The sequence below is a fragment of the Centroberyx affinis genome, unplaced genomic scaffold (genome assembly GCF_046629955.1).
Source record: "Centroberyx affinis isolate AG114_WGS23_722 - 3 ecotype Tasmania unplaced genomic scaffold, CSIRO-AGI_Caff_v1 ptg001787l_1, whole genome shotgun sequence".
NCBI classification, from domain to species: Eukaryota; Metazoa; Chordata; class Actinopteri; order Beryciformes; family Berycidae; genus Centroberyx; species Centroberyx affinis.
In genome coordinates, this window is record NW_027280178.1 from 245449 (window position 1) to 272500 (window position 27052).

Here is a 27052-nt window from a genome sequence, read left to right on the forward strand (position 1 = left end):
CTATCGTTCTTATACTCTCATTTTTCTTTCATTGACTGATGGGTTATACCTGCACTTGCATTTTAAGGTCAAGTTAGGCCACACTTGCCATCCCTATGCACAGTCAGAAACACTTGTGCAGTTAGAGGAAAAAAGAAATCAGATGGAGTTCAGTGATTGCTCTGCACATTTTTTTTTTTATAGGTTTTTGCTCTATCAGCGCTTCCCCCTGTAGAAAAATAGCTTCACAACACTGCTTGTGACACATAGCCTCACGTGCATTCAGTGGTGAATATCAAATCAGATTAGTTTGTATCAGATCATATGTTATACTGTAGGCTATCTATATTTTGAAGCATTTATCCTAGGCAATAAAAGGACAAAATAAAACAATACATTTCTTTAAAGTTGGGTTTAGACAAGTATACCGATTCTGACCTGTAATTATCTGAATAACCTATGATATTATGACACTAAATAGTAAATCTTTCATGGCTTCTCCTGCTTCAAGTATGGTTTCAGGACAACAAGCCACTAAGGACTTTTAAATTATTGAGTATTGTAGGATTATAACTGACATAAAGCATCCAATTGTGAATTTCATGGAAGTTTCTTTGCAAGTAAACAAATAAGTCAATAAAGTGATTTGCTATATATGTTTTGTATAGTTATTGCACATTACTGTGTTCTTTATGGAAGGTTATTGAGAAATTAATATGTTGCCCTATTTGTTCTGGAACTGTGGATGTTTAAGGTACAGATATAGTTTCAATATTCCCCACCCCTCTATCTTCCTTCAGTCAATAAACATATTCCTGAAACACTGAGCTTGGAGTTTAACACATTATCTCACATCAATGGATAATATTCTGCAGGATGTGGGGCGGGGCACAGGGAGATTTACTCACACTGATCAACTGCAATTACTGCAAGTTTGAAAAGGGATGCTGCCAGTGCTGTAGAGAAACACATCAATAGGACGTTAACTGACATTTTAGCCTTTTTTCAGCTGCGACTTTTTCAGTGGCAAACTGTGACAGCTGGTGCTGCATGAAGTGTGACATCAGAGCATACACATCTCGCAATGCAGCTTTGCTACTTTAAGAGTTAAAACCCAAAGACATATTACTGCCATGTTTAATATGATGCAATGCAATTTTTACATAGATTGCACACAACTTGAGAAGAGTACACAACATGCAGTGTGTGTCTATGTGTGTTTATGTATATGTTTGTACAGCATGTATAATGCATTTCTAGTATTTCTTCTCTAGAGAGTCCAGTTGTGAAAAAAATAAAATCCTTAATGAATTGATTACCACATTGGCAATCTAATCAAAATGACCGTTCATGTTTTTTAATGGTTGACTTTCCAATAACCTTGTATATGTGTGGCCCTTCATCATTCTAATTGGGGAAAATATATTCCAGAAATTAATTATAACATTTATCCTCTCTGCAGTTAATTGGAACCTCATTAAATGGCAAAATGAATGATGTTATAGAGAATCATAATGGGGGAGGTGGTCAGTATTGTGTCACAACAGTCCACAACAATGTCAGAGACATCCTGGGGCATCTATTAGGCCATGTGCACTTGGCCTAATAGATATGATGATGTCAGACTGTCAGAGGAATACTGTGTCTTTTAGGACAAGGAACAGAAAAGATGCAAGCGTGCTCTCAGTTGATACCGTATGCGTGGTGTTGGTTGACATTAAAGGCGAAATGACATACATTACAGGGTCAAGATTGGGGTAGTGTTTAAGGATAACTCTGAATTAAGTATTTTGGTCCCTGTCAGTGAATATTGGTGTGAGAGCTGACAGACTTTCCAGTGTGCACTAGGTGACCTTATGTGGATCAGTGGAAGGATGTCTGTTTTCCTTTTACCCCGTCATTTGTTCATATCATGAGCTGGCATTTCTGAGAAAGTATTAAGTCTGGCTTGTTCAGACGGATTACTGTTGCAGAGCGAAAGAGTGTGGGCCTGGTAATGGGATACATAGGCCTTGATGCAGTTATGGGATAATCTGACCATCGGGACCCCTTAAGAAGACCCCTGCTGCTCAAAGCCACCAGTCATTCAGTGGGGGGGATTCATCAGACTCAACGTATGGAGCTTCTCAATGGAGGATGGATTCATCCATAGTTTAATTAATAAATGTGTCATGCATTTGATATGTCATATTTAGTGTTGTGCAGAACAAGTTTCTGCATTTAGTTAAAATGTAGACATTTGTGGTGTTTACCTACAGTGACAGATTCATCCTTGTAACAACTTCTTGAGTGACAATGATGTCTGATTGCAGTTGCCCATACAAATCAAGAGAAATGTTTATTTGAAAGGCAGCAAAATAAACTTTTTCATTAAAGATAATAACGTCCCCCACTTATCTAATATCGTTCTCACTGCAGTTAGTCAGCAATTCATAGCTATCTTCATTATCTACACATTATGAAGCTCAATTGAATTGAGACAAACCTGCGGTGCTCTGCACCATTTTAATGAGTTTAGTCTTCTGGGTGTGTACTGATACAGTTTACATTGTGCAGATGTGGGTAGAATATTAATCTTGTTGTATGTGAAATAATTGTAACACGTGTATAAATATGCAAAGTTATAGATCCTATTGATAATTGAATCAGGGCTATACTTTAAAAAAAAATAAAAAATAAATAATAATCTTTATTTAACAGGGTAGTCCCACTGAGATTAAAAAATATATATATTTTTCAAGAGAGACTTGGCCAAGAAGCAGCATCAAGACAACAATAAATGTTGCAGACGAAAACATACAATAGTGTACAAAAGCCAAAAATAATCAGTCATATAAAACAGAGAACACATTTTCTATGTAAGCACTCTAATTGTCCATTGTTGTCCACCGGTAAATTTACAGGCCAAGCTTATATAAATCTTGACTAAACAAAGCCAAGGCAGCTCCTTATTGAGTCTGCCACAAGATCCTTCACTAACTGTTTCACTCACCAGGAGAGTGGGTTTCCTGAAGAAGCTCTGACATTAAGGAAAGATAATAAAAACAAATCCTGTGACCATAAAAACCATTTCCAACCACATTTTATAAAGAGATTTAAAAGCACAAATAATCAGGAAGTAGATCCCAAATGCCCTTATAAATAATAAGTACAGATTCAGCAGTCCCACATCACTTTGCTGTAAATGGAAGGGAAAAACACAACTGGAAAAAATGGCAAGGCACCATGTAAGGAGACTCCCCATTAACGCTATAATTTCAAATTTTTTGTTTCTTACTATGGAAGCTGTCACAACTGTTCTGACAATTAGTACAGTGTCTTTGACTTGTCCTCTGTTTTTTTTGGTTTTTTTGAGAAACAAATTCGTGACCAAGTGCAACTTAGGTGTGAAGATTGAAAGTTAAAGTAAAATTTTACCACAACACAAATTATTTTCTCAAGTAAACCATAGTGCACAGGTGTAGAGGAGTGAAGTGTCTCACTTCTAACTATATAATATATAGCCTCATGTTTCCCCAGATACACTCACCATTTCCCCTGTTTGCCTCTCTGTGTGTTGACACCCGGTTTTGGGGCCACAGGGAAGGACAGGGGACGAGTATAAAGCCTTACTGGCAGGCATAGGCTTCAGAGCAGAGAAGGCGTAATTGATGTATTAAATCGGCACCAGGGCACATGATGTGTTGCATGAACGAGACGACAAACACTGGGTATCTGCTGACTGTTCAACAATGGGTGTTTCGGTGGAGGTTATAACAGAGTCAAGGACATTTTCACTATGAAAATGGCCATTAGATAAAGAACTGAAGTGGCTAATGTAGTAATATTCACTGTTAATTTTAGCTCATAACACAATCATGCTGCCCTATTTGTGTGTTTCTCTCTCTCTCTCTCTCTCTCTTGTGCATGCTCTTCTCTCAGATCCCTTTTGCAGATAATGAGGATATAGCTTTTGCTAAACACGGTGGCTAGGTAGGCTTTTGTTATGGGAAATGTGTGTGTGTGTGTGTATGTGTGTGTGTGTGTGTACCTCTAATGAGAGTTACAGGATAACAAGAAGTCTCTACCCCCTCTTCAGTGAAGTCAGTGGAGGCGTCCAGTAGTCACATCTGAGGTTAAGTGTTATGTGGAGGCATGGTGCTCGGGGAAGGTTAAAGTGACTCACAGCGCATCTGGGTACCATGCACCAGTAACAAGAAAAAACACCCTGCCAGACAGCAGAAATGTCTCTACCTTCAGCTTGGTCCCAGTAGAAAGAGAGAGAAGGTTATTGCACTCACAGGCTATAAAGGCTGCTTGCTCCAAGACACTTTAGAGCCCATGTATCAGAGTAACGGCCCCGCGTTGAAAATGGCCTCCTGTGAAGGGCAGACAGAGACCTCACAGAACTAATCTTGATTGACTTATCTGTTGCTGCAGACTTCATTATTGAGCTCAGATCACAGAGCCAGCACTCCTGCTGTGTCCCTTTGAATAACATGTGTAGTCAGATGCCCCCATTTCCACTGCACTGCATCATAACTTCTGACCTTCTGCAGTCCGTATGTGTACATAAGCTTAGACTTGTCAAAATTGTAGCCCCATACTCTCTTACGGTAGAGTGTATCATACTTAGACAAAGCCATAGCATGAAGAGTCTAATGTTATGCTTGAAAAGTAAAATGGACTATTTCATGATGATGTGACCTGTGGTACTGTACTTGGCATCTCAGCATGGTGTTGATTCATATCACTCGGTACGTCTGGACATAACAGTGTGGCCTATTTATCAGCTGCAGAAAGGGCCCACTGTATAAAGCAACGTCTGCATAGTAAGCCTGTCAGTGATTCCTCAAAAGCATTGCTAAAATGGACAGAATAACAGCGAACATGCTAGAAAACAACTGCAATCAACTGGGAAAGACTTAGGTCAAAGGAATAATGAGCTTTGAGATCATGCCATAAATTCAGGTTATAAACTGTACAAACCGTTTCCCACCACCTGAGACTGAACATGAACATGGATATATTATGTCTTACTGCTGCACCCATGAAAACAAGTGAAGGATAGTTTTGCTTTCCGCATATTTCCCCTAATTATGCGTACATGTATCTCTTTTTTTTTTTCTCACGGATGCGCCAGAGAGCAAAGCAAAAGAAGCAAATGAACTAGCTGTTGGCTGTAGTGGCAGTGGTGTGGTGTCTGCGTGTGTGTGCGCGTGTGTGTGCATGTGTGTGCGTAGGTGTATGTGTGTGTGTGTGTGTATGTACTCTAGACAAATAGGGTGGGCAGACGCAGACAAAGACAAAGCAGCTGAGGTAGAGGCCAAACAGCAGCAGGGAGGAAACACAGCCCTTGCATTCTAATCAGAGTCCCCTGCTTTGGCTCCCTGGAAGCTCTTATACCCAACTGGCCAGCACACCATGCATCTCATCAGCGCTTGCACAGACACTGAGTAAACACACACACATGTACACACACACACCCTCTAACCACACACACAGACACACACACACCCTCTAACCACACACACAGACACACACACGCATACACACAAAGTCATTGACCAAGCGGAATGAGTCTGACTCAGGGCAGCAGAAAAATATTGGCTGTGAGAGAAGGCTGGTGAGACAGAAGGAAAAATGAGGTGACTCCTCTAAAAGGAGTCCACAATCAATCTTTAGACAATGCTGCCAATGAAATGAAAGGTTGTAGAAATATGACTAATTTCAGATCAGAACTACCCTAAAGGGATCAATCAGCTTGTGGATAACTACGGCTGTCTTTTGTGGTGGGTGTGACCTTGCATGGGTAACTTGAAGGGGGTTGCTCAGTTATTAATGTTTTCCACTTGAGTAGATTGTTGAAAATGAAATGTAATGGGAGAGAGGGGAGTTCCGCTGAAACTGATTTGAATGGTTTGATGAAATTCGATCACAGGGACAAATAGGACACAAACTAAATGGGCTGTTGAAAGCCAACAAGTGTTGTGCATGCCATAATTAATTGCATGAACACTGTTTCAGGCAAGGATAAAAGAAGTGCATCCTGCAGTCCCTAACAGTATATGAACCATCAGCAAAGTCAAAGCAAATCACCTGTAAATTCATAACTGTATCACTTACAGTAAAGACTACAACAGCTATGTGGATCATATTTCTGAATTTATCATTTTGCCAAACCTTTTCACCTTGATTGCAGTGGGATGAAAAAAATGTTTAGCTCAAAGGTCATTTTCTTGACAAGCACGTTATGTTTGCAAAAATATATATATTTTTTTATTTCAGAAATATGGACCTATAGTGTAGCAGCAGATTTTATCACACATGTTCTATCAAAGCAATTAAAGAACTCAATATGAGCAGAGAAGCTAATTAAGCCCTTGATAAATGGTAAACCCTTTCCATATAAATGGTAAGTTATAGCTATATGAAGTACAGAATCATTGAAATATATCTGAAAGGAAAATAAATTAAATTTAAAATATTTTATTTCCTAGGAGAATATCCCTCCTATACTCTCCATGTAATATATTCCTAACTGTATAGCCATTAGTCAGAGTAAAGCAGGAAAATGCTTTACCACAGACTTCTGCAGTCCCTACCCTACCACACTGTCCTTTGTTTAATTTAAGCTACATGACTGTTGACCCCAATTGTGTAGCTTATATAAAACATTTTGCTTTGCATTGCAAAATAATTGACTCCTATAGGAGAACATCATTCTAAAATGCTAGCAGATTTACTTGTAGGTCACCAGTCATTTCACGGTCATGCCAAGGTTAAGGCACATGTTCTCTAAACATAGTACAGAAACTACAACATCATGGAATTGCTATACAGATGGGTATTATGCAAGGACTTCAAACTCTCCTTGACTAAATTCCTAACAGAAGTCAATTCTGGTAGGGAGATAACATAATTAATAAATTATAGTGCACCAGAAGTATTAATTTCCATTCTTACCACTGACAAACAACATTTAAACTGCAAACACTTTTGCATACTACAGTATATCTTTTTGTAGCAACAGATAATGTAATATCTTCCAGATAGAAAATTGCTGAATTTTGTAATAACATGACATTATTACATTAAGCAGTGATAATTACTTCCTAAGGGGTGTAACATATATTCAACTGATTTAATAATAATATTGACAGTACTTAGTCAATATTGGGATTATATCATTGGCTAAAGTATTATTAGTAGTAGTAGTGATATTTGTATTATTATTGTTATAAATAATAATAGTAATAATAATAATAATTATTATTATTTAATTTAATTTAATTATCAGCTGCTACCCCCTTCCAGTGGAACCTTGTCCTTAATGGTAGTTTTATCTTTCTTTTATCTCTGACTTGGCTGGTTTCTCACAGACTCCAACCTTGAGTCACTGCCTGGATCAGTGTGGGTCAAGCCTAAGCCTGTAACCTTATTTTGGTCTTATTTCAAAGGAGATAATACCCACTAATCCTAATAGTCGACATGCAAGCCTGGAAGAGAGGACAAAGCCTAACTAGGTGACAATGTATGAAACTGAGTGACAGATGAAGGAACGCTGGGATGAGCATAGAGACTTAGTGCTGAGGCAGTGCAGACAGGTGCTACAGTGGGAGTTAGAGGCACAGTGTTTACATAACTATTACCAAACTTTCCCGCTTGGATAGACAAGAGATGCATGTTGAGAGCAGACACAATATGGATCTACCATGAAGAAGCGGTTACTACCTGAATGCTTTAGCACAACCTGGTTTGACATCACAGTGGCAGAGCAAGTATCTGAAAGGACCAGACTGGCTCATGGCAGCCTGATGGGGCAAAAAAAAAAAATCTGCATTTAGTTATGACGATATCATTGAATTCAACAAGCAGTTTCTATCGCACTCAAAATTTTCTCTTACCGAAAATTAATTGTAGGTTTCCTTGTCGATTTGTGTTGGGTTACCCTGATGATATTGGTAGTCCCACTCTGACTGTCGGTTCATTGTCAGTAAGCTGAGGATGAACACATATAAGGACGGCCTGTATGAGTAATGCAGTGTTGACTGGACAGTGGCCAAAGAACATCACAATCCAAAAAAGACAAATCTAGATTACAAAAAGACACAAGATGGTCAGAAACCATCCTTTGTCAGATGCACATTATACATTTTAAAGGGTTCTACGCACATATGTATTAAATTATGCCTTTTTCAGTAGAATACCTTAAAGTAATGTAACATAATGTAAAAGTTTTGCTGTTGTAAGATAACTCGCTAAATAATGTCCAAGGAATTTGTGATATGATGATACAAGTCCATAAGGACTCCAGGTCAGATTGTTTTCTACATGGTGTTGGCTGTACTTCCATTACCAGTGTTTTAGTATGCTAATCATTTGCCATTCATTCAGTCCATTAAGCCGGGGTTATCTCTATAATTATCTCTATAACAGAATCGGAGCAATTTTGCAATTTTACCAACTCAATGGAAGATGAATGAATGTATTAGGTTCCTGGTTCCAAATCTGCAAACTGTAACTCACAGTATGGTAGCAAGGCCTCAAAAAGACTTGGCACAGAGGATTGACATGTCATGTTGCAGCAGCAGTGGATCCAGTGTAAATACCTGCGGAGATATAAAGTAGAGCTTGAGACTACAGCTGCCTTATGTATGATTTAAACTTGTGATCCTGCAATTGTATGATTTGAACTTGCGACATCTGCTCTTTGGTTTCATTTTTAAACCACAACCTGAAGCAAACTTTGCATTGTTGATAGTAACACATCAAGGTGTCCATGGCATCTTTTTGACTGGCCATAACAAACTCATTACAACCCCCCTTAGGCTTTAGTTTATATTTAGCCAAAGAATCTTGTCAACACAGGTTGAGATGATTAAGGTGCCAGGTTTATGAAATGTACATTGACATGTGAAACAGTGTTTGTTTTCAGATATTAGATGAAACACATTTTGTACAAAAGTATGTATTACATAACAATGTTTCTTTATATATAGAATGTAAAACATTGACAAGGAAGAGAGAGAAAGAGGAAGGCGATTGATGTGACAATTGTTGAGAGATGAATTGGAAAATGCACATTTATAGTGTAGGCTATATATACTTAGCCTACTGTATCACAGATTGCCCCCATATTCACATATTCAGTCTACAAATAGTATATTGAGGTATTTCATTTGCAAGGGAGAAAGATGCAACATTTTGTATGAATATTGTGTCCCAGGTAGTAATAAATAATGGTGCTAATGCTACAAGCATTTATTTGTTAAGTCATATTGCACCAACACATGCTAAAAAATTAATCTACTGTGTATACAATTACGCACATTTAATGCAACATAAATGTCTAATTGAGGGCAGTGTTCCATTGATAATGGAGCTACAGATCAACTGATGCATGTCTCACCCTGGCATAACCCCTGTGAGCCTGGCTTTCAAAAGGTAACCGCAAACCACCTCTGCAACTTGAGCTGTGCTCAACTTCAATTTTAAATTGGCAGGGAGAAAACAGACAACCTTGCTGCGTACCTTAGTTCATTCTTTGAGATTTCATCAAAAGGGTTATAATTTGTTGACAAAGAAACACATTCATAAATATTAAGGGTGCTTTACATACAACCAAAAATAACTGACAGCTCCTACACTGTACCCAAACTCAGCTCTAGTTGTAATATGAGATCTTTTATTATCACTGCATGGGTGATGAAGCTCTGTTTGTAATAAAACAGTGACAGGATATCCTAAATTTCCACTAGTGACTTGTCTCTCATCCTCCTCTATGAGTGTATAGTCATACAGAGGAATCCGTCTTTTGTATGATTACTTTATGAGTGATAACTGGATTTGTAGGTAATGAATGGAAATCCCTAGTGCCCCCAAGGAGCGATTTTTCACCTCCTCAGTAACTGCTGACAGACACTGTTCCTGACTACTCTCTCACCCTCTCCATCATTTCTTCATCTCTGAAATCATTTCTCCATCTCTCCCCTGATCAAATAGTAACTGAGTAAATGCACTTGCTCTCTCATGCAGTGTCTCTGACTCTCTGTCTGTCTCCATCAAGCACACACGTTTCACAATAGAATCACACAAACTCAGTGCTAAATGACAATATGTCGTTTATTTTCTATATTTTAAAGGTTTATTATTTACAAACAAACAAAATAAACAAAAAAATTAAAAGGATTTTTTGACAAACACCGTTTGTCTGCATATTGTTGTAAGAAAGTTTACATTTATCTTTCTTTCATCTGTATCAAGTAACCAACTGATAGTTCTGTTTCTCTAAGCCTTGGATTACATGAATGAGCTGAACAATGACCATGTTAGTGGGGTTTAAGAGGAGCAGGCAGCTCGTTCCAGCTTCTGTCCCTCTCTCCACTACGCATATCATCAGTAAACATATGAAACCTGCAACTGTCGTGGTCATAAAAACCAAAATAAACATTTGGTTCTCCGTCTATGGGCATTATTCTCAGTTCTTTTTGCATCTCTTTTTTTCAAATCAACAAAACAACAAACAAAAAGAAATATACAAATATGTGCTGGTTTGTTGAGAGTCTCTATACTGCTAACATGTAAGCTCAATAGTCTGTGTTGTACATCACCATAATGCCCATTCCAGAATGTTGGTTGTGATTGGAATTGTGAAAAAAAGCACATAGTTGGGAAGCTCTCCCTCCAAAGGCAAGTATCAAAAACAGCACAAACCAACAGTGCTGCTATCCATCTTTACTGTGTACTAGTTCCTATACACTATGGCATATTCACGATTAAGCGCTCTTCGTTGTAAATAGAACAGCTCCCCTCATTTAGAACCTCGTACAGGATCAGGGCAGCACAAATTCTAGGGGATACTTCTCCCTTATTATTAACTCATTCCAACATCTACACTAGCTGAAAATAATCTGTATCACCTCTTTAGTTAATCGGAAAGTGCAATTCAAAACAAAGAAAATTACTTAGAATGTTTTGCTTTGGCCAGTTTCATTCCACACAACATTAATATTCAACCCAAACATCAGTGGCTAGCTACAAAGAAAGGTATAAAGGTGCTCCAAATTTCTACAATGTCTCATTGAGCGTGATATTACTGCAGGTCTAAAGATTGCACTTTTTTGTTTAACTGTACATGACCTCATTAAATATTCTATATAGCTTAACTGAGAATGATAGAAAAACCTGTTTCTAGTAATTCACATTGTAATTAAAGATTCCAATTGGATAAACTGAGACATTTGGCCATCATCATTGCTTACACCTTCCTCTCTAAAAATATTGAGACATAGAACACGTAGAGTATACTAATAATGAATGCATGGTTGTGCGCAGAAGTGCCCATGTATGCACCAAGCTCACACTCATAACAAAGGATGGAACATGGCTATAGTTTAGGCACAAATACTTAAGAATGTCCATGTGAAAATTCAATGCTTCTGTTTACACACAAATAACGTCTAGGCAGACAGACAATGAACAAAACATAATCTCACAATACATTTAACGTCAACATTTTGAGATAGTATCTTTTTAAGTATTTGTGACAGTGCATGCTTTCATGACATTGGTGGGTTGACTCTGTATTGGTACACTATTGACACATCTGTAGTGAAGACTTGTAATCTTTTAAAACTGTATCTCGAAGGGCTTAGTCACTTTGAACTGATGGGATAGTTGGTGCCATGAAGACTATGACTCTAAATAGATATTATGAGTGATTGTGAGGAAAATACAGTACTTTGTCACATGGCCATTAGACTTACTGTAAGAAGACCACAAGATGGCCTAGAGCACAAACTACAATCTATGTGCTGGGAAATGGCCTTACTAGATGAGCCATAATGACTGGCTTGAATTTTATTGAGTCATAAAACAGTTTGGCAATCGCAGGATCACAATTATATAAATACCACTTAGTTATTATGTTGAAAACTTGATTGATTTGATTGACATTTTCAACATAAATAAGCTTCTATCCTTCTTTCCTATAGGTAGAGTCACAATATTCTGGGTTGACCATGTTTCCCCTGCCTCAACATCAGTTCAGGTCAGTTTAGAGTATCTAAGCCCACATAATGGATTTACATGAGACAGAAACCTTAATGCAAACCAGCATTTTCTTATTTTTTTTTTTCTTTTTTCCATTTTTTTTTTCCATTTTTGTTTTCTTTTTTGCACTTGCAGCAGTACAAAAACACCATTTGGTGAAAATGTGCCCTGCACACTTGAGTAACTGGATACCTGACTTCTTCAACAGCAAACAGAAAAGTGTTGAAAATGCCATGCCAGACTCCTCAACTTGAGTAATTGTGATATGACAGCTCACAGTACAGTAATACTCAAGAAGCAGTTGATGCAAGCATAAAATTGAAATTGTGGTTATTTAAATAAGATATAATAATGAATAAAAAGGTAAGCCTCATTTCCTCCATCCAACAATACATTTAATAAAATACTCAGTTTTAGCTTAAGCTAGACCAAAGAATGGTTCTTAAAATGATCTCAACACCACAGCAATTCTGGGAAATGAGGCATTAGAAAAGATAAAGACATTTACTTTCAATAGGACGACTTTGAAATTAAGTTGTGTATTGTAGGTAAATATTGTATATGTTCACTTGATGTGAAATCAAAAACTACACTAGGACTAGGAATAGTATACAGAGAGAAAGGGATTCTTAAATGTCCTCCAACCAGGCATTTCTCAGTATCAAGTAGTGCTAGCTATTGCATTAAGGTTTGTTTATCTCTAATGAAACATAGGTATTTTGTCACTTATTAACTTTTTCGCATATAGATGATATCCAGGTTCCTGATAGAAGTAAGACATTGTTATGATTGAGAATGCACCACACAGTATCTGTAAATACTAGATCTACAAAACTATTTACAACACACATATAGGTAATCTTTATATCACAGTCTATTGCATAATGGTGATAATCTTTAGTTTATAAATATTATAAATGTACACATAATTTTTAAGCAACATTACATAACGTCTATCTCAGCCATCTGAAATTAGGAATAGAAAAAAAATAGCATCCATCCATATCTTTCTCCACACTCCATCCTCCTCTAAAATAAACAAAGAAAGCAGCATTTCTATTATTCTATTCCCTTTGGACCCATAACACTGTCATGGTCTGTATTTGAGCCTCTGTGAGGATGTGGTGGCTCAGGAGAACGTATCTGTGTTGCTGAGAGCAACAATAACACTTAGCTACTGTATTTGTGTTGACTTCTGAAATAAGGGTTCCGGAAAATTGGTAGAAGAATCATTTTGTGAGTGTGTGCTTTTTGACAGTATTTTTTTTAAAAGTTGCTTGCATTTATTATTCCACAGTGGTGCCTAAAGCTGCTTAATAGGAGAAGATCATTTTCCTCTCCCTCACTGGTAAAAAAGAAAAGGAAATAGTCATTGTCAGAATCCACAATGCATTCCAGTTACAAAACAGAAAGCAATAAATAAATAAATTAAATAAACAAATAAAAAAAACACTTCATACATTGTATATGTTTCTTTATATTTCTCAGAAAGGAAGACTCATGTTTATACTAGAGCTTTTAAATAGCCATTGCCAAATATTCTAGTTGGATTTACACGCACATATATATATTACATATATATATATATGTAATACTAGCAAATCTATCTATATATAGAGATTTGTCTAATATACATATTATATATATTATATATATATAATACATATATATTTATATATATTATATATATAGAATTATAGATTTGTTTAATATACATTCTTAAGTTGAGGGAGACAATGTGTCTAAAATATTATACAAGGGCTGTCTGTACAGGATCTCTATGAGGTTATCTTTTCAGAAGAAAACTGGAGAGAAACAAAAATACTGAAGTTCCTCATATTCATCTCTTTTGTTGTATCTCCATTTTTAAAAATGAATTGAAACATATAGAAGTTAAAAAAATGAAAAGGAAAAAATGGGATCATAAATTCGATGCGAAACGCATTTTGTCTTGCTCGGTCTCTGTACTGCTCAAGACAGAATCTCTCCTAGAACCAGGGGATTCCCTGTGCTGGGCTGTGGATGATGCTGCTGCTGCCACTGCCGCTGCTGCTGCCGCCGCCGCCGCCGCCGAGCGCACCGGGGGCAAGGCTCCTGATGACATCTGCCGGAATAAGTTGACCCGCTGGGGCACTGTGGTGCGGATGCCGCTCTGGAGACCCATTCCCTGGATCGCTGCCGCTGCCGCAACTGGTGGCACGATGGAGGCCAGAGAGTCTCCTGAGGCTGGGTGCGCTCTGGGCCCCAGGGACGTGTCATGTGGCAGGGAAGGTTGGGAGGCCGACAGGTGTCGCACATCTCGACTCAAGCTGCCCGACTGGAGAGCCTGCGCACTCTTGTGGATGTCTCCCCTCTGGGGCGAGGGGACCTGCTGCTGCTGTTGAGGTGACTGTTGCTGCTGCTGTTGTTGCTGCTGTGTTGCCGAGGCTGCGGCTGCAGATGACACAGCAGGTTGCTGGGCAAGCTGTTGCTGTGTGGATAGAGGAGGCTGGGGCATGGGTTGCTGGATGAGTGACAGCTGGGAGGCAGTGGGCGAGCCGTACTGGAAGCTCCGGCCAGCTAGAGGGGTCTGCACGGGTGGGCTACACATGGCAGCCGTGAAGGAGCAGGGCGACATGATTGCCCCCTGCTGCTGGAGCGGGGTCTGAGGATTGGTCGAGGAAGAATTAAGGTTGCCATGAGAAACACTAGGGACAGGGTACATCCCCTGTGCAGCGGCGGCGGCGGCCGGCAGGATGCGGGCAGCAGAGGCATTGGCAATAGCTGAAGCACTGTAGGTCAAGGGTACAGAGGACTGCTGGAGCTGGTTGTTGCCTAAGGAGCTGGCGTAGGGCGGTTGGGCTGGTGAGTTAATGATGGAGTTTCCAGACATTGGTGTTGAGTTCATCCCGGTGACCGACTGCTTGCGGTCCACCATCATCACCATCTCCCTGTCCTGACGAATAATCTGCTTCAATATCTCGTTCTCCTGCGTGTTGAAGACGCCGGCGTTCAGATCCTTCTGGAACTTCTGTAGCAGCAGCGAGTTCTTCTTCCCTGTTGGGGTGCAATCAGTAGAGGTGAGCGCACACAGCCATGGCAAACCTTGGCAGCACTAAACCGCAGGATACAGGACAATAACATTAAAGATGCAGTTTGTATGTTTTTTTAGGAAGGTTGGTGCATATTTGCTTGGGCATGCTGTCTTATACATTGTTACTACCTGTAATAATTGTCTGCTGGCTAAACAGCCAAGCTGCACACGTCTGACCTAGACATTAGACTTTCAAAGTGATTTTGATTCTATGACAATGCATTCACAGAGGAGCTTCATTTAGTTGATTCCTCTAAATTTGTATTTTGAGGTATTTCAATTCTTAAAATCTTACAAACTGCATCTTTAAGTTCAGTAAGGGTCGTGAAATTGGATATGAAGTGTGAAGGACATTGAATGACAATGACTATGGGAAGTATAATACTTGAGAAGAGTGAGGGAGACATAAGGAGACATAGATTACTGACAGTGTAACGTGTGATAGCATAGATTGTGAAGATATTGATGTGAAGATAATGAAATACGAAAGAATACTGTTAAGTTGTACCCACTAAAGACAAATATTAGGCTATTGTTTCAAGAAGAAAAGGAAAAAATCTACTAATCTACTAAATCTACTAATCTAACGCAAAGGCACATTCTATTTAAATCACAATGACAATGATAATCCACCTAAAACACATCACAAGGATACTACAATAACCACTTTTTAAAAAACAAGGCAAATTAAACACAAACAAACAAACAAAAACAGACAATCTGCTATTCTAACATACTACCGCACCATCAATAGGCACAGATGGTGAATATTATCATGCATTAAATACGTTACTGGGATGTTTATCACCAACTCATCTTACCTTAAAATTACAAGTTTGCAATATAACGTTCCTTGTGATCTTTATGATTCAAATTTGCTTGGCATTCACTGGAGATCATTATCTAAAAATATGTTTTTTGCTATGCTGGAGAGCACATTAGCAAATCAACCAATTTGTACCCAAAATGAAAGAGTTATTACGTAGCTTTGTTTACCTATATTTACAGATAATAAATAAATCAATAAACAAACTGCTTTTAGTACAGTAAGTGCTATGACTATGTATTGTAAAGGGCATTTTGAGCCCATGGGCGTGAAAATCTTTCCAAGCCTGTCACAAGTCATGAGGACTGTGATAATCAGGGCTTGACAGATGGCTACTTTAGAGATCAACCAGTTTTGTGGCTTTGGGAGCAAAACTGTGGTAAAATGCTGAGTGGTACCAAGGGCATGAAAGGCCCCTTGAAACTGAACATCTGACAAGAGAACTGCCCCATTTGACATACAAATTCTTTTTAATATTGTCACATCAAATTGCACATTATAGTTCTATTTGGCCTCTTCACTTTGAATGAATGTGTCCAAACTTATTTAGAGGAGATATTTCCTTTATATTGTTGACCTTTCCTTGTGGAACAGCAGTCTGAAAAACCTCCTTTGTTGGTAAAGATGACAGAGTTTAAATGTGCTGAAGGCTCTAGCCAGAGTCTATCAATCATTAAGCCCTGACCTTGAGAACAGAACATTTCTGCACCTCGGTTTACTGTTAACAATATTATGCTGGACTGCTTTTTCCTTTCAAGGATGCTAACAAATCATGCAGTCAGCTGTAACATAGGACTTCTGCAGAACATAGGATCTCTCAGCTGATAGTGGATTGATACAATCAGTGTCCACAACAAAAAGTAACAACATTACATCGTGCAACAACCTGCAAAATGGTGTTGCTAAAATAACTTTGGATTATATGAGGATAACACTGAAATTAAAATATGTATCCAATATTCCAATGATGTATCCAATAATTACTGTATTCCTATTAGGTCTTCAGCCATTTCTCTGAATCTAGTTCTTCATTTGAAGTTTATCACTTGGAGTGCATCAGTTACCATCGGTTACTACAGGGTTGGGTGGTTAACAGCTAAAACTAGCACCAGACACCGACTATAAGACTACTGTGAACTTACAAGGCTGCCCTCATGGCATTTTTAAAGGCGACAGGGTTAAACTCTGTAGATGGGAAGGATAACACATGTACATATGTTATTTTTACATAGCACAACATAACCTATGGGGATTAAGGAAATAACGCAGTCATCTCACAGAGCCTATTCCAGAGGGCTTTGAGTTTGCAGCATCTGAATATATCAAGAAGGCAGTTGGGCACAGCGGCGCTGTTTAGATCCCAGAACATACAGGGGCATCGGCAAAATGCATCAATCTGGTCAACTTGGACGTGAACATACACAGGTCTAAATGAAGCAGCAAAGTAAACATTGATATTTTGTAATGTTTGTCTTATCTGCTACTGTCTTGCTCCTCTCTCCTTCCCTGCTAAATTATTCTCTTGCCTCCTGTTATTTCTCTCATCCCCTCATCTCTCTTTGTCTCTGTCCTCTTCTCCTCTCTCTTGTTCAGTTCAGGTTGTGCCAAAGATAAAGAGAGACACCGTTATCAATGAATATACAAAACTTTAAGGGCTATATATGATATACACAGTATGTGCTCACCACTCCTCATCTGTCTTTCTCTCTAAATCCAATCTGAGTTGTATTTATATTTATTTATATTTAATCAAAGGTTGTGCCTCTATACATTTCACTACCTCATAATATTATTACAACCTAATAGCAATCTGCTTTTGCTTGTTAAATATGGAAACTTAAGTTTAAGCATAACTTATTTTAAGAAGCAAGTGATTTCACCTCTCCTCCTCTCCTCTCAGAAAGCTGATACTTTTCCATGCTACATCACTGCTGTAGTAACAAAGACGATTAAGCTTTGGAAAAGTCTTAATCCTTTCTGAATGGCTGAGGGAGTCCACTGCACATTATATAGAGGTGCCAATTCAAAATCTCATTTTTAACACATTTAAACATTTTCTCACATTTAAGGGAAGCAATGCCTCAAGTTGAAAAAAGGAAAATTGTTTTTCTGCATTTAGTGTTCATCAGTCCAAACAAATAGAGCTGAATGGATGTAGCTGACAAATCTTTACTTCAGTAACTGACTAACTAACTGGCAGACTGGAGACACAAGAGGCATTTTAGTTCTACTCAAACTACATGACAGTGATCGTCAGAGCCTCCTACCAAATACACACACCAAAAAACCGTCACACACCCAAAGCTTGATTTTCACGTAAAATACCCGGCCCGCTCTGACCACTAAATCAAACTTACCCCACACTCTTTTGTGCAGTACAAATCTCTACAGACTCATAATGGAGCGAGGATGGTCAGAGGCAACAGACATTTTGAACTATGTAAAGATTGACAAATATATTTGACATATATATTTCCTGATCTCCTGAGCTAATTTCATAACATTCCCCAGAAGAAAGCCCATAGCGACGCCACTGGTTAGGCATCAAAAATGTCAATCAGTGATGCCTCTATTTTTTACCAAGCCACTGGAACATTTCTGAAGATCTCTGTTTAAGTGTAAGTAACTACCAGTTCATGCTGAGAGGATTCTCAGCAGGCCTTTCCCCTCAAAATAACAATAAAAAAAACATTGAACACATTAAAAAACATGTAAACACCAGTCACAAGTAAATAAAAAGTTTCTTCTTTACACAAATAAAAAGTTTCTTGTTTACACAAAACTTGCCAAATTGACATAAAAATATGATATGGGTCAAATTACCCATTGGAATTGATACAATTACTTTTCTGTTATTGATTTGTCTTTCCTGTGGCACAATAGAACTAATGAGATTGGTTAAAACATGCAAACCTCATCCATTTTGCACTTCAGACAAGCTAAAACAAGTTTTCAATATAATTTAAACGGTTGAATAGAAAATTGACCCATATCTGAAATTTGAACAAATCAGAATGAACAATCTGAAAAGAAAACAAACAAAACAAACAAACAAATAAACAAACAAAAACATCATAATGCTAACAAAGATCACATAAATAATGAAGACCCAGTTTGGTACAAATTAAACACACAGATATTGACTGATGAGACAAAACAGAGATCAGATGCTTGATTCCTGCCTCTGCTGTAACAGACTTGGGCTTTGTAGAGAAAGACCAAAATTAAAACCTCTTTACTCTGATTTGCAATCTAATCAGTTAGATTATTTAACTAATAATCTGTCAGATGCTTGATTACCAAACTCCTTTGTTTCTTCTGTTTTGAATTGCTGCATGATATTTTTCTTCTGCTTATGATTATGCAAACAATCAACGTGTATTTTCCTCTTGTTGAGGGCTTTATGGTGCAGTATAACCAAAGAGCAAATGCCAGAGAGAAGAGCAGGTGAATTGCCTGGTGTATGTGTGTGTGTATGAAAATGATTCTTGACTGAGATAATCAATGGATTAAATTAAAGGTACAACATTTTGAGTATGGTGAGTGCAAGCATTGAGCAATTGTGCCTCACCAGGTGGTCAGCATGATGTCAGTCCTATGCCTAAATATAGGCTTAAAATAAAGCAGCTTAAAAACTGCTGCATCTCTTCTAAGTCATTTTAACAGGGACCAAATCTTTTTCACAATTGTTTACAAAAAAATCCATCACAGAATTCACATTACAAGTCAGACAACCAGAAACAAACGTTTTCTACTGGTGAACACATGAGAAAATAATGAAATGGATTTCTACATGTAACAAAAACTGTGTGTGGCATTGCATTAGTAAAGTTCTGGGGACTTACTAATCGACAGACATGATTTCATTTGTGAATATACTTTGAACAAAGGATTCAAAGATTAAATAAAAATGTCAGACATCAATAGTGCTGAATATGTGCTTATAATCCACAGTTATTCAATGCAAATATATTACAAAATAAATATGGCATATGTTACAAAATAAATATCATTGAATTAGATATCTTTGTTTTCCTGATGCTTGTCTTAATTTTTGATATTTTGAATGTGGACATTAAATCAGCTAGTGTGGGTAACGTGAGTTATGTGTCACTGATAGAGGAATTCAGCAGTTAACGTAACCTTGTACAAGAGGTCATGTTCTTGGAGAATGAATTTGAGACCGGATCCATTTTAGCAAGCCTCTAGGTCATTTTCCCCCTGTGCGAATATTGGAATTGGAATAAAGTGTTTACCTGATGCCTATTCGTCGGCCAGGACACTCTTGAAAACGAGATGTGCTCGTCTCAAGACGGACTCCTGGTCAAATAATTTTTAGATAGATAAAAGATAATGTCAAATGTGCAACACGTTATTGGTTTCAAAGCATGGTTACTTTTCTTTTCTTTCCTTTTAGAACGAGACAAGCATGTAACCAAATGCAGTTCATATATAGAAACGATACAACCAGCACGGATCATGACATTGTATTTTCCCTTGTATGAGACAAAACCCCCTTAATGATAAGTCTGAATGAATGGATCAAATCCACAACACTTCTGTATTAGGGAGAAGTGTTACTCAGAGTGGGCAGCTCTCATTTTCACATTGACACTGCTGGCCGGTAAAAAGCCAACATAGCTAGTTCTCACATAAAAAGGGCAAATGTAGATCACGACTGCTTAGGTCAAAGGGCATATGTTTTGAAGGGCACAGCATAGAAAGATCATACACTTAACTACAGGGCAAATGAAGCTTATGTATTCTAGTACTATGTTAGTCCAAATATAAGGACTTGGGTGTCCAAAAGATGGTATTCTTCTCAACAGTGAGACACACCAGATCTTTTGATGGATTTTGATTGCATTTGAGCGGTCTTATCATAAACATATTGTTTATGGATTGATGCTGACTTGCCTGCCACAATAGTATTTCAATGTTGAGTCAATGCTAGGGCTGCAAAGCAATTCAATATCAACATGCCTGTACCAGGCAAAACAACACACGAAAACAAAGCCATGACAAAGAAAAACAACAACAATAACAAATAAGGAAGTAGATACAGACTGCAGGCTTAACCACTGATTTGAGACAACATTGGCACACTATCGTTATGCAAATTCACCTTGTCTTTTTGTTTTCAGGTGATATCTGAATGCTTTCTGGTTCAATATTAATAACAGGGAGACAAACTTAACCACCTAACATTTTACCTTATTAACAGCTCAGCTAACAATAGCTGAGCGAAAAGATCAGCAGGATAACTTACTATAGGAATCAATCAGTGCTATTCATGTATTCAATAATTATGAGAATAATGAAGCTTTGAAGCTGCAATTGCCTTTTTTCACGTTGAGAAGAAACCCTCAGGATCATGTTTTGTTAAGTTCCTTTGATAATAACAGTGCTTAAAGTATGCAGTATCTATGACACCAAGACAAGATGAAAATAAACACTAGCAAATTACATATCTGCCCATAAAGAGTAAAGACATTAGAGCTACTGTAGATGGGCTGTTGATAACTTAAAGGTTATCGTCATTATGCACTTAAAATTCACTAAATTCCTTTTCCTGCTTGAATGTGAGACCTGAATGTGAAAATGAAATGTAGGTTACCATAATATGACTGATTATTACTCTACATGAAACATACAGCATTATGATTGTCTTAGAAAAAGAGGATGCATATCAAATTTTATAAAAGGGGAACAGCACTGTTTCAAGGAGATACATTGCATTTTCTAATGCAGTAGTCTACAAGCAAAGATGCTATATACTTTCTACTTGTGAGTGTGAGTTGAAGCATGAACCTTTCAGACAACAATTCCATATCATCATATAATCTTTTCCCAGTTCAAGTTATTAAATGTGTCAATTCCATTCCGTGTGTTAGAGTAGACTGTAAATATTCTTGAAAAGGTGTGGGAAAATGTGCAACACTAATGAATCCATGGATCTATAAGTTACATCAAATCTATTATGGATTGGCACCCAACTAATAATTGCCCTGGTTGTATTACATACATGTGCCCCTTTTTCATTTGTAACAAATCTGTTTGCGTTTAAACCATTATCACTAATTTTCCTTTGGCTACAGTCAGTCATGGCCTAGTTCCTCTATAAATGTTCCTCTATCAGACAATAAGGTAAGGAAGCATTATTGACATGATTGAAAAGGAGACACCAATGAGGGATTAGTTGTGTGAAACTATATGGGGTCCTGCCTGTTTACAAACTGGGCTGGACCTGGTAGAAGCACTAAGTAGACCTGGAAGAGAGCTCTAACGACTCTCTGGTGTCACCTTGCCCAGCTCAGTTTCTTTTTACTGGGCTACTGTCTGGTTTATTTCAAGAAGTCTGACATGGGGTGGGGTGCTGCTCATACCCAGGTGTGCAGATGAGTGGAAAGAGGGGCGGAGGCACATGCATGTGAGGTTAGCTTCCATCCACTCGCTGGGATCCAGTGGGGGGTCAACACCAAACCAACGAGGGGGCGACCTGACTCCCTCCCGGACAGCGACATGCACTGCCTTCCAGTTAATCCATCCACAAAATGCTACTTTGGTTCTTTAGAAGGATTAATGCTTGTTACAAGGATTTTTCTTTAAGGTTACTTAAGACAAAGAAAGAGGAGGAAGTAGACAAAGGATAGCATACAGATCATGCAGCACAAGATGGCAGACACAATGCTATTATGAAGAAAGAAGAAGGCAAACAAATACTGATGGAGACAAGACAACAAGGCACAATGACAGGCAAGAGATTCAACCAATCAGACAAGAGAAGCAGATGTAGGCAGGTCTTACCGATGCGGTCCAATCGATCAATGGCAACAGTCTCGAAAGCGCGGCGCATCATGGGGTACTCTTCTAGCACCTCATTGAAATGGTCAACAGAGAGGGAGAAGAGACGACAGTAGGTGTCCGCCCGCACACTAGCCGTTCGCCTGCCCTTGGTCAGCAGACAGATCTCTGTATGACAGGAAGGGAGAGGGAGAGAGAGAGAGAGAGAGAGAGAGAGAGAGAGAGAGAGAGAGAGAGAGGGGTAAAGAATTTGAGATAGACAAATATAGAAACAGCAATGGACAGGGAAAGAGGGTGCAGAGGGACACATAGAAAGAAAGAGGAAAAAAGGCAGGGGGTTAGGAACACACATAAAGGAAATCATCGCAGTGAATAATTACCGTCCTTAACAAAGATCATCATACTAGAGACTGGATGTGCAGCCCAAAGCATGAAGACAGATTACCATATAGATGAACCTTGAGTACAAAGGTACAGAAGAGGAAGATAATGTGAATGTAAATAAAATGACAAGCCCATCAGCGGTGCTGTCACTGGCACTATGCTAAGTTCATTCATCATCCCGCAGAGAGCTAATGGTCCCATAACACTGTACAGTGGTTCGCTTCACAAAACCCCCCGTCAAGCATCTCTGCATCATGCTGTGGGCACTTCTCAGATGTGATGCAGAACTAAACAGGAATATTGTTTCATAGGCAACTCTATGCCAGATCATTGATTGTGCTTTCTGACATCAGTAAAAAGAACAAACTATTTGTGTTTTGTGATTAGAACAATCGTTGTCCTTCACATCAGGCATTAACACGCATCTTGTATTCAGTTTTTGTCTACATATGATTTAGATGGATTACAGTTACCTCTGATTTTAAAATTCATCTGCAGTATACACAGAAGATTTCTCTTTCCCTTGCCAAACTACACAAGTCACTTCCTTGTAATATTTGGCACCTTGAAAAATGACAGTAAACACCTGTTCTCACTTGTTCACCATCCAAGTATACTGACAATCCACAATAGGGAAGAATATTACTGTGTGGGCGTGTGTGCTTCCTGGTTGGATCCTCCAGCAACTTATGTAGTTGTGACATGTGAATTGAAGATGCATTGCAGTTACACAGTTAGCTGATGCTGTCGGTTGAATCTGACTACAATTCCATCAGAGGTGGTAAGGGACGTAGTTGGACATGTTAACGCCAGCCCAAGTATAAAGGGGGTTGTCTGTTCAGGCTGGTGCTTCTACTACACTGTCACATCTCTAAGTGGGGATTTTGGTTCTCAGATCACAATTTGTAGTTGGTCAGTAAATATGGTTAGTAATCTGAAAGAAGCTTAAGAGACAGAAGAACAGAACTTAGTTTCTGGACCACACACTGACCCTACAGAGGGATGTGATAGCTGTGAGAACATAGATAATATGGGTGGTGGCCTTTCTGTCATATTATTGCGAACAACCATCCCATCCACAGTATAGTTGGTAGTGACCAATATAGAATGTTTGCTTCTAATATGATATTAGTAAGAGACAGGGATCCAGTCTCTTTCTACTGCCCACAGCACAAGGACTGAATGATTAAATCCTGGATGATTTTATGTTCTTGGGAAACTTGTTCCAGTATTGATGTCTTGGCACAGCCCCATGCAACCAGATGGTATGTTAGCCGCTTGGGCAGGATGTACAAACCAAGCTGAATTACCTCATATGTGTCGAGTATAGAACCATAAAGGTGCAACTGAAGTAGAATAGTCACAGTTAAGTTGACAGATGACGCACTCAACCATGTAAAGAACAGTTAACCGATTAAAGGTCATTTTATCCACCGTTTCCTGCCTGCCAGAACTATACTGTATTATGGTATATGCACAGATTGATGATATTAATTTCACATAGGTTATAACAAAATCTTATATGCCTGTTGGCAATTTCAACCATGCATAACAGAAACACTCTCAGAAAAGGACCTTTACAGAGCACCCACTTACAAAGGAAACACTGAACATTTCTACACAAAAGGCTGAACTATACATCAAAGGGAGTGTGATCTGGCCCATCTCATTTTAGCTAGCAGTAAATGAATGAAAATGTGAGCTACGGTTAGTTGGATGGTAACCCTTGACATTCACAAGGCCCGATTTCCTCAGTGAAAACAGGGAGCCTGCAAGATGTGAGAACAGCACTGTCAAGCTGCGGGTGTGAAGAAGGTGTTAGTGCTGTTATAATGGAAAAATCTCTGTTAACACCGAAAGGCACACACACAGAATGAAAGAGAGAGAGAGAGAGAGAGAGAGAGAGAGAGAGAAATCTATGTTGTGTAAAATGCTGCAAAATTCAGTCCAAAGCACCTGTCCCTGTTTACATCCATCTTCACATCTTCAATAACAGAACATGAAAGCGGGGTAGAGAGAGAGAGAGAGAGAGACAGAGAGAGAGAGAGAGAGAGAGAGAGAGAGAGAGAGAGAGGGGGGAAGAGAGACAGACAGACAGATGAGAGGGCAAGGGAGAGAGAGAAAAGTCCATATCGTGTAAAATCCCAGAGAGAGTACTGTACTACTAATGAGCTGGCATGCCACAGTGTGTGGCTACATCCAGACTTAATTGTATTACTTGACAGTGAGCGGCCAGCGGCCCAGGTCCAGAAAGACAGGTTAAGTTGGCTGAGTGGGTGAACTGAGAACAAGAAGACATACTGTTGACATGACAAATTACTGGACCAGGGCAGGAACCCACAGTTACAGTTAAAACCTTGAGGATGTATTCAGTCAACCTCAACATCAGGGGCCTCTCATTACTGTTTTGCCTTGCCTTGCCTTGTCATTTGAATTCATATTGGTCAAAGTAAGAGCTAGAAACTTTAATCTAACACAGATGCAACCAGTCCAACCAAATTATTACTGTAGTTGGACATTAGTAACACAGTAAGCTATTTCTTAAATTGCCATTCTCCACATAATTATGCATAATTGCAACTGACAGTAGAACCAACTTCAGCTGCCAGGCCTGCAACCATAGCTAGGAGGTTGCACATTTGGGAAAAAAAATAACAACAGCACAGCGCTGAATCATGGAGAAGTGTGTATGCTCCTGCTGCAGCGTGTCATGCCAACGTGGCTCTGGAAAAGGCAGACAAGTGCAGGAGTATGATATTTGTGAGTTCTCTTCTACCTTGTGTTGTATTTTAAACATTCTTATATAGTGCAGGCTGGATCTTTTGAATATACAGTAACTCTTTTGTAATTGCCTGATGTGTACGTTTGAAAAAGCTATTTATATTTTAATACCATTCATGTTCTTTCTCACAGGTTATAGAGAAGACAGATATGTATTACATACAGTACATTTTAGCCTTTTTGCAACAAAAAATCTTGCTCAGCTTTTGTGCCTGGCAGGTGGCAAAATTGACAAAATTCCCGTCCTGGACTAGATAGTCACTTAACAATGTTCCCAACAGAAACACAGCCCCATTAGCACTGTCACCTGGAAGACTTACCAGCCTGTTCCAAGGTGTCTGTGTGTGTGTGTGTGTGTGTGTGTGTACACACGTGCGTAAGGAAAGGTCCTGTTAACACTTCACATGATGCGGTCTGACACATGTCCATTGCCTTGTCACAAAGCCACTGTCACTTCTGACCCCAGGGGTACTGTGGGTAATTTGCCGTCACTTCATGTGTCATGTACTCCCATGGTAACCAGCTCCCCTTCCCCTTCTCCCCCATGGCAGGGATCGAGGAGGGGGAGTCCCACGTGACTAAGACATACAAGCCCAAAAGGGATTTTCATCGGCTGTCTGTCAGTGTCCTAGTGTTATACTCTCTTAATCCCTGGGTGTCGGTGTGACTTTGCTGCAGAGTTGTGGTGTACCTTTATTGTAATCCCATTCACTCAGGTCCAGCAGTGATTAGCATGCTACCTACTTAGCATGCAGATGTAGAACTGACCATGGTCTGAGGTGCTTTTTGGCCTACTGTTCTCACAGACGTTCTGCTCATTAGTATGCTAATGGTGTCCTGTGGCTGGGGTTGGTTTTGTCACTCTCTCTCTTTCTCTCAGTTTCTCTGTCTCTCTTTCTAGCCTCAGTTTGGCCTGGTTGTGAGGGGTGTGTGAATCATCGGAGAGAAAGAGAAGAGTGAGGTGCCTGGCACGGCCAGCTGCTCCCAAGTCAGGGCTCATCCACTAATGCCATACAAACGGGTAAAAATACCAGCTGGGCAGAAGGCAAGAGCAGGTGGCTGGGCACCAGCAGAACATAGCAAAATGAGCAGTGCACCCCTCATGCCTTGGAAAGATACAGCGCATATCTTTTAGTCAAATTAATAAAATGGGAGCATTAATTGTCTGCTTC

At 39.0% G+C, this 27052-nt stretch overlaps 1 protein-coding gene across 1 annotated transcript in view; it reads right to left on the minus strand.

The window, feature by feature from the left end:
• Nucleotides 1–13933: 13933 nt before the first annotated feature.
• LOC139652363 (potassium/sodium hyperpolarization-activated cyclic nucleotide-gated channel 1) overlaps nt 13934–27052 on the minus strand; it is a 66956-nt gene continuing 53837 nt past the window's right edge. The window contains exons 7-8 of the mRNA XM_071529418.1: nt 22719–22883; nt 13934–15048 (exon numbers count right to left, since the gene is read on the minus strand). Coding sequence (XP_071385519.1) covers nt 13934–15048; nt 22719–22883 — 1280 coding nt within the window. The remainder of the gene's footprint in view (nt 15049–22718; nt 22884–27052) is intronic.